At 42.4% G+C, this 8,535-nt stretch overlaps 1 protein-coding gene and 1 long non-coding RNA gene across 2 annotated transcripts in view; one reads left to right on the forward strand and one right to left on the reverse strand.

Moving 5' to 3' along the window:
• The window catches only part of LOC122210922, a 56,143-nt gene extending 53,655 nt beyond the window's left edge, over positions 1–2,488 (reverse strand). The window contains exons 1-2 of the long non-coding RNA XR_006198376.1: positions 2,392–2,488; positions 1,006–1,031 (exon numbers count right to left, since the gene is read on the reverse strand). This is a non-coding gene — a long non-coding RNA (uncharacterized LOC122210922). The remainder of the gene's footprint in view (positions 1–1,005; positions 1,032–2,391) is intronic.
• Positions 2,489–2,675: 187 nt separating this feature from the next.
• Positions 2,676–6,468, forward strand: AARD (alanine and arginine rich domain containing protein). Its single transcript, XM_042924178.1, is given in 5 exon segments — positions 2,676–2,863; positions 2,865–2,977; positions 2,979–3,021; positions 5,583–5,658; positions 5,661–6,468. Coding segments are annotated over 5 exon segments (489 nt in total). The 5' UTR covers positions 2,676–2,695; the 3' UTR covers positions 5,750–6,468.
• Positions 6,469–8,535: the final 2,067 nt, after the last annotated feature.

Genomic DNA, 8,535 nt, shown 5'->3' on the forward strand with positions numbered 1-8,535 from the left:
CTACCTTTCAATTTTTCTAACAGGCAGTCAGCAGTCATTTGAATCGTTTGCATATATTTTTCCCATGGAAAATTAAAAATATATCTGCAAAGTTTTTGAGACACTTGAAAAGGTGGAGCCTAATTTCCCTCCATTTGAATGTAGTCCAGACTTAAAGACTTTATTCTAATAAACAGAATAAACAGTGGTGGAAGTGAATCTGTGTAACTTCTAGGGACTAGTCATAAAAATGTAGTTCAGGAAACAAAGAGCTTCTATCTGGCTTATTCTTGATCTCTCTGTCTTGTTCTAAGGGAGGGTGGGCACCATAGTATGAGGACACTCAAGCAGTTCTGGGAAAGGGTTCCCAAGGAGAGGAATGAGGTCACCTGCTCACCATCAGCACCAATGCCTGCCATGTGAGTGATACATCTTCCACGTAGATCATCCACCAACCCCAATCACATCCAGCTTCAAATGACCACAGTTTTGGTGACATTTGACTACCATGCTATGAAAATCTCAGATCATAACCTTAGCTTTTTTCAAATTCTTCTCACAGAAAATGTGAGACATAATAAACATTTATTGTTGTTTTAAGCCAATAAATTTGGGGGTGATTTGTAATACAGCAACGGATAACTACATTTCCTAACTAAAATGTCTCTACATGTTATAGTCACTCTAATTCACCAATGCTTCAATTCACTTCTACCAAAAAAAATTGTAAAATTCAAGATACACTGTAGCTGAAAAAATCAATCTATGGAAGGAAATTATTAATTTTTGATAACTCCAGTCTATTTTAAAATACCATTTTGTCTTTCTGGTTTACCTTTCCAGCCTGAGCACCTTGTATAATGTCTGGTATATAATTAGACATTGATTAAATATTGCAGAATGAATAAATGAATTTGCTCCTCCAGGTTTTAGCTTCTGGAGGGTAAAATCTGTGTCTTATTCATGGTACAATACTTAACACTGAACAAATAGGCCCCGTTTGCTGTTGAAGTAAGTCAAACTTACCTGAAGTTCTTGTTGAAGTAAATGATCTGGAAACAGAAGTGAAAAATCATGGCAGAAAACTCATTTTAAACATTTATACTGTACATTGACCAGTGCTTATTTTCAAGCCCCACCTCCTATCACCATAACAAACAAAAAACCCACCAAACAAAAATACCCTAAATTTATATACTCTGTCGGTTCCTCACAAACCTTAAGGATTTTTACAATCTCCATCACTAGAACCCATCTTCGAATATTTCTAGAGAATCTTTATGAAACAACATACAATGATAGGTATTTGTGCTTAGATTGTAAACTATTGTTAAGATGTTGAATTTGGCAAATTAGCCTCAGAGGCTAATTTGGTAATCTGAATTCCTCCTTACCTAGTCAAAGCCTTAAACCATTTTAGTAGAGCTGAATTTTATGAGCATAGGCAGTTTGAACACCTCATGCAACATATAAATTGAGCAACTACTTTTCCCTCTTGAGGCAGTGTGCATATTTAGGTGTGGTCTGGTGGTTTACAGCACAAAGCAGCCTTCCTAGGTGCAAATCCCCACTAGACCATTTAACCAGCATTGCGATCTTTGGCACACAGCTTAACCTCTGCCTTAGATGCCTCATCTGTAAAATGCAGAAACTAACAGTATCTCCCTCACAGGACCGTTGTGAAGAATAAATGAGTACATGAGAAGTGCCTGGCACATCGTAAGCACTAATAAAAAATAGTTCTTATTGCCTTCAATGCCTACCACGAACCTAGATTGTGGCAGGGGACTTGTAGATCTTTACTGAACAAATGAGTAAGATAAGAGTACTGTATGAACATCTCTGCCACATTTTTTGGAGGGGAGTGGGGGGGACTGTGTTCGTGAAAACACAAAGGTTTGGATTGTTTCTTTTTAGAAATTCTCCATTAGATCAAAATGAGGCAGTTGATTATGCTCATTGAAAGAGGACATACAAGTCATACTAGCACATGATTACATTGAATTGGGAACTATGAGACAACACATGTTGGGGTAAGAGGAATTTTCATGGTTCATTTCAGCCCCTTCATAAACTTCATGAAAGCGGCAGAAAGTCAAATATAAAAAGGAGCACAGAGTTTCTGAATATCAAGTGCTTTCTGCACTGTTGGGCACGTGGAAAGGCTATTCTTACTAACTCAGAGAGACAACTTCCCAGACTGTGAGCAACACCTGTGGAGAGGTTACGGGCCTAATTAGACTTTAAACCCCCAACACCAGGCCACAGTGCCTAACCGACAGGAGAAAAGTCAGAAAAACATATTTTACAGGAATGGAGTATTCAGTAATCAAGGCAACTGGGGCAGACTTTGTGGCAAGATATTCTACGTTTGGTCCCAAACCTTCCGTCTGTACCTCAACTTCCACCTACCTGGAGAGATACAAGTCTTCCTCTTAGACACTCCAAGGAGCAAGAAGTGATCCAGTTGCAACCTCTTCGCGGAGTTACGGGGAACCACCTCCTCCGATTGCCGCTAAAATGGGAGGAAGGCCAGAGATGAGTCTGGGAGAAAGGAAGCGCCTCCAAGCGGCTGAGCGACAGCGGCGTCCCACTTGCCAGCGGTCCCGTCGGCTCTGTTAGTTACCCCCGTCCCCGCCCTCACCCGCCCTAATTCTCGCACTTGGAAACCAACGGTTAGCAATACATGCCTGGAATGGGCCCCGCCGCCTCTGGAATGGGCCCCGGGGACTCCGGCAGCCGCAGAGAAGCGACTTCCCGGGGACCCCACGGAGTCCCAGTCAGTGTTGGGCTTTGGCCCCGAGGCCCTTGCCCGACGCGCGGCTCCCCCGGGGGCAGCAAGCGCACGGACGGCCAGGAGGAGGCCTCCGTCGCCCCCATGCCGGCTGCCGGAAGACCTCAGGCGGCGGCTGGCGGGCGCCTTCCAGCTGGCTGTGCCGCGAGGGGGCTCCCGGCGCCCCCCGGCGGAGGCGGAAGCGGAGGCGCAGGAGGAGCAGAGACCCGAGCGTCTAGAGCGCCCGGGCCGGGCTGCAAGCCGAGCTGGTGAGAGCGCGCGTGTGCTACCGGCTCTCGGCGACACCGTCGCCTTTCTCCTCCCCTCGGGCACCAGAGCCTTGTGGTCCATTTGAGGACTTGAGAGGCCGCGGGGAGCTTTTCCCGGAGAGGAAGAGATGAGAGCGCGCAGCGAGGTGGAGCTGGGCACTGGCCGTCGGTCTTCTGGCGCAGGCCCCCGGCTCCCGTCCGGACTCGGTGCTCACGCACCCACCTCCCAGCGGCAGCCTGGAGCGAGGAGGGCCTTCGGGACCCGGGGTGATGGCACCTGCCCGGGGCTGAGTCTACTAGAGACACACCCAAGACCCCAGTGACCAACCCCTCCAACTTGTTCTATATTTTTCTGCCATATGGAAAGCTCCCTGTGGGGTGGGGAGGAGGTGGAGAATAAAATTCCAAACAGATGAGGGTTCAAATCCCAGCATTAACATTTACATGCTCTTCTAGTTCCTACTGGGTCTAGGACTTCAGGAATGGTAATGAGCAACTTTGGGTTTCAGTTTACTTGTATATAAAATAGAGATAATAACCTCATTGGACTGCCATTAGGATTATATGATAATGTTATATAAGCATCTAGAACATAGGCACTATTCAGCAGCTCTTATTATTATAATTATTATTTTTAAAATTTTTTTTAACGTTTATTCATTTTTTGAGAGACACAGAGTAAGAGCGGGAAAGGGGAAGATAGAGGGAGGCACAGAATCGGAAGCAGGCTCCAGGCTCCGAGCTGTCAGCACAGAGCCCGTCACAGGGCTCGAACTCACGAACTGCGAGATCATGACCTGAGCCTAAGTCTGACGCTCAACCTACTGAGCCACCCAGGCGCCTCTTTATTATCGTAATTATTATAGACCTTGGAAACGGTACCAAGAAAACAAAAACAAAAACAAAACCCAGAATGACAAATACACAGGTATGAAAGATCAAGGTTTTTTTTTTTTTTTCCAGAAAGAAGCCAGCAATTTTCACACATACACAGATATTCTGTTCTTGGGTTCTAGACCGTGGTCAACATCTTGATCAACCATTTCACCAAGGTGTATGACTGGTCATGAGGAAGAGGCAAAAGGGTCTGGTTGCTTTACCTTAACACCATCACCACTAGAAGAAGCAGTTTCTGATAAAAGGCTGTTACCAGATTTCTGTAGGAATCCACACACAACCATACGCATATGTCCATGTGTCATGTGTTAGGGTGGTATTTGTGTAAGGAACAATGGTGAACAGGTTCAGTTAATTTAGAGACATGTTGCTATTTGTCAGTTATGCTATTATTTGTTGTTTGGTCTTCTTAGGATGCATTGATTTCTAGGGTCTGAATTTTGAGAGTTCCATATACCTAAAATTGTAGGCAAATTATGTATGTGCATAAGGTGCACTTCTGACCAGCTGCAGTGGGGGCTGGTGTGGAGACAAGTGCGGGAAATGAAGCTAGAAGACTAGGGCAGGACTGGAGAGCACCTGTGCGGTACTGGAGAACTGAGGCTCCCTGGAGACAAGGGGCAGGGACTTTCTGTGTGGCTCACTGTGTTACTCTTAGCGTGCTGTATGTTCATTTACTTTGTCCTTTGCGAATTCTCTCGCTATCAGAAAAGTGGTTCCAGGTGCTGAAGAATAAAAAAACAAAACAAAACAAAAAACCGTGGCAGAGGAAACTGAAAAAAATTTTTATCCAATGATTTTACTTTGCAAATTGGGGTGGGGGAGACCAGTATTTGCTTTTTACCACGCTGGTTTGTCCTGGGGTGGTTCTGTTGGTGAGTTGCTGAGGGTTTTAAGCCGAGAACAGGGTCCTCCTGTATTAAACAAGGCCCTAATTGAAGAAATTTGCAAACATTTAATTATTAGTTTTCAACCACAAAATAAAGATTATGTTGGACTAAGCTTTGTTGGGCAGTCTTATAGGTAAACTGCCCTAGAGATTTATTTTTTAATACATGAGGACCTTCATAAACCCCCACTGGAGGAGGGTATAAATCAGTCTTGCTGTATAACAGATTTCACTCTAGAGTGAAAATTGTTAGATTATATAAGTACATATAACTGCACATGTGCCTCTAAGGTGTCGTTAAATGGTTTTGCTCGGCAGGGTGACCATTTAAAATCCTAAAAACTTGAAATGACAAGTACCCAAGTAAATGGGCCCAGGTCCTGAGAGCTCAGGTGGCCCTGGGCAGCTATCCTGTGGCTCAGAAAGCTCATAAAGATAAATGATTTCATTGCAGATCACACGCCATTGCTTGAAAACAGCCTTCCGTGCACAGGAATTTTTCATATGGACAGCTTTGTGCGTCAGCTATTTTTGTTTTCATTTCAAGGCCATTTCAAAAGCTATTTGTATATCTGGATTTTACCTTGTCGCATAGAAAGTCAGTTTTATAGCCAGGCCAAACAGTCAGAAATGGAGAATAAGATGAGAAATACATCTTTCTTGATATCTTATTTTCCTTTCCTACAAAGTCCTTATTTTTCCTGTGCAGAAAGCAGTTTCATTTGATCCGTTATCTCAGGCTAATAAAAATCCTTATTCTTTTTCTAACTTTTAGCTGGAAATGCATTTCCAAAACCACCAGCTGGCCAGAACTTTCCTGGATTTAAACACGAAAATGTCGCAGTTGAAAAAGGGTATGAACTGTAAATTGTATCCGAATCTCAAAGCCCTGAGGAGAACGTTGTGACCCTGGAAGAAGAATATGCACACTTGAAGATCTGAACCCGAAAAGTAACACGACTCCAAAACAATTCCGCCGCTTTGAGAGAAAGGAGAGAGAAAATGGTGTGTTATCAAGTTTAAAAGTTATATATTCATAGTTTTGACTGGGAAATAGAAATGCAAGAAAAATATATTGAAGAATGCCTAAGGCCAATTTCTAGCATTCTGTCTTGTGCCACCTCAACTTTCTGTCATTACCTGAACTTTTAGAATCCATGCAAGTTTTTGTTTTACTTGATTATTCTTGGTTTGTCTGTCCAGTTAGCTCTCAGTATCTTCCCCTGCCTCTTTTTTATTTGATAATTATGTCCACCTAGATTCTAACCATACCCTTAGGGTAGAGTCTGTCAACACAGATGCCCTACCTCCCTGGATAGAGTCACTCAGATCAAGGCAGATTGATCAGCTTGTCCTAGGGGCTTTTGAAGTAAAACAAAAGAAGTGGATGAGTATTGCCTGATGGTAGAGGCCATGGGGTGGGGGGCTTGGAGGCTGCTGGTGACCACCATGTGAGAAAGTGCCAGCTCTAGTGAAGGAGGTTGAAACTGAACCAGAGTGCACAAAAGTGAGGGAAAGAGCCAATTTTCCTTGTCCCTGGGGTTGAGCTGCATAAAATCCCAGCCCTGAATCCCACATGAAAATACTGTGATATCCTCCCAATAAAATCTCCTTTGGCCTAAGTCAGTTGAGTTGGATTTTTATGTCTTGCACCCCAAAGATTCCTAACACAATTCCTTTGTTAAGTTTTTAGGACTTAAGAAGATTCATGTTGAATTAGAATATCTATCTTATCCCTAAAAGTATTGCCTCTGTAATGCAAAAAATAAAGTTAATAAAAAAAAAATAGTTGCAGATTTAAGTGATATTCACAGTGGTCATTATCTGTAAAAATAAATATTAATTTACAAGACATATAATTTTATTATTTAAAAATAAAAATTAGTTGTTGAAGAGAAAGGAGAACAGAATGGACATGGTCTTTCTCTTAAAACAAACACAAGTTGTTTTATGTGTGTGAGGATTTGAGGATTATCTGGACCACATTTCATTTGTCCTTAACTTTTTTTTCCCACTAGAAGTGAATCATTCAAGCCTTTTGGTACTTTATTTCTTCCCTCTGTAGAACTGAGGTATTACTATGTTCAACTTATAGGACATTGTCAGCAAGCAGTGGGTAGCATCCTGATATCTGATCTCTGGATTTCTTGAGAAATTCTCCATATAAGCTCTTGGCTGATAAATATCCACTGATTTCTTAAATCATTTTCATAAAATAGATTTTCTATATGTCTCTCCCTCAAAGTTACAGAAATTCTGGGGAAAGAGTGGAATTCCTTGTGATCTGTTCTTTGAAAAAAATTCTAATTTATTGGAGCAGTCATTCTCAAGTACATTTTTAAGGTTAATATTCATAAATTGTGATTTTGTGTTTAGAAAATATTCAAGATGATTCATTTTATGAGTTAAGTTCCTTACAGAATACAGAGAAGCTTATACTGATTAGTTTTCATGTGAATAATTAAATTATACTGATAATGTACTCTATCGGGAATCAAAAGAAACTTAAAAGAGAACTTCTTTAATGTTTGTTTAACTTTGAGAGAGAGAGAGAGAGAGAGAGAGAGAGAGAGAGAGAGAGCGCATCAGCAGAAGAGGGGCAGAGAGAGAGAGGGAGACACAGAATGTGAAGCAGGCTCCAGGCTCTGAGCTGTCAGCACAGAGCCCCATGCTGGGCTCAAACTCACTAACCACAAGATCATGACCTGAGCTGAAGCCACGCTTAACTGACTGAGCCACACAGGTTCCCAAAGAAGAGCTTCTAAATAATGGATCCCTGTCTTCCACTTTTTCAGACATAAAAGTGCTGATCAGTTTATTGTAAAGTTTTTGGTCACTGCTTCTCTGTCCCTCATCCTCCCTCTCCCAGTCTTCTAGTGATAAGCTTTGGATCACTGTATCTTTTAGGAGTGACAGATGCAGAAACAGAATAAGAAACTTTTTTCAAAAGCCTCTGGTTTGGGGGAGCCCTAACCGGTGGAACTGGCCTGGGATATCAGCTGGCCATACAGAGATTAATGAGAGCCCGATATGTGGGACACTACCGTTATTCCAGGTTTTTGCTTTGTTTCCCCTTGCAAAGTGAATTCTCTCATATGACATCACCTGGTTTTTGCTTGTTTTAAAGTAGCAGAAGCCACATTGTTTTAATATTTTTTCTTTACAGTGGCACTCATCTGTTTGTTGTTAGCTTGCTGGATTCTGGTCCTGTCCGCTGTGGCACATGGAAAGGCAGCAGGGACACTTTTCCGAGGGATGTGGATGTGCCTACAACAGCTACATTTCCTGGCTTTCCAGAGTGTTTAAACAAGCTAGGGCAATAGTGTGACATTTTAAGGAAATACAAGGTGGAAGGGACCAAACTAATGCCAGCTGGAGGGGAAAATGAGAAAATAATTATAGCCTAAATTATGCAACAGGGAAGCAGCAAGTGGATAAGCCAAAGAAAGTAAGATGTTCATACCAAGAGTGAGGAGAGAGGGCCAGAAGAAGAGGAACTTAAAAACAAAACAGTTCAGTGAGGAAAATGTGGTGTTAAGTTTTTTCAAATGACACAATTTCTCACAGCTTTAATTATGGAGGGGAAAACCATGTTAGCAGGAAATGGGCTTTCCCAGTACAATATGATACTTGTTTAGCACCTACCAGTGAAGAGGTGCCAAATTAATTATGACAATTAGAAGCCTCGCACAGGTTGTTAGGCATTAAATCCCTTTACAGGTGGCCTG

Source organism: Panthera leo, chromosome F2 (assembly GCF_018350215.1).
Source record: "Panthera leo isolate Ple1 chromosome F2, P.leo_Ple1_pat1.1, whole genome shotgun sequence".
NCBI classification, from domain to species: domain Eukaryota; kingdom Metazoa; phylum Chordata; class Mammalia; order Carnivora; family Felidae; genus Panthera; species Panthera leo.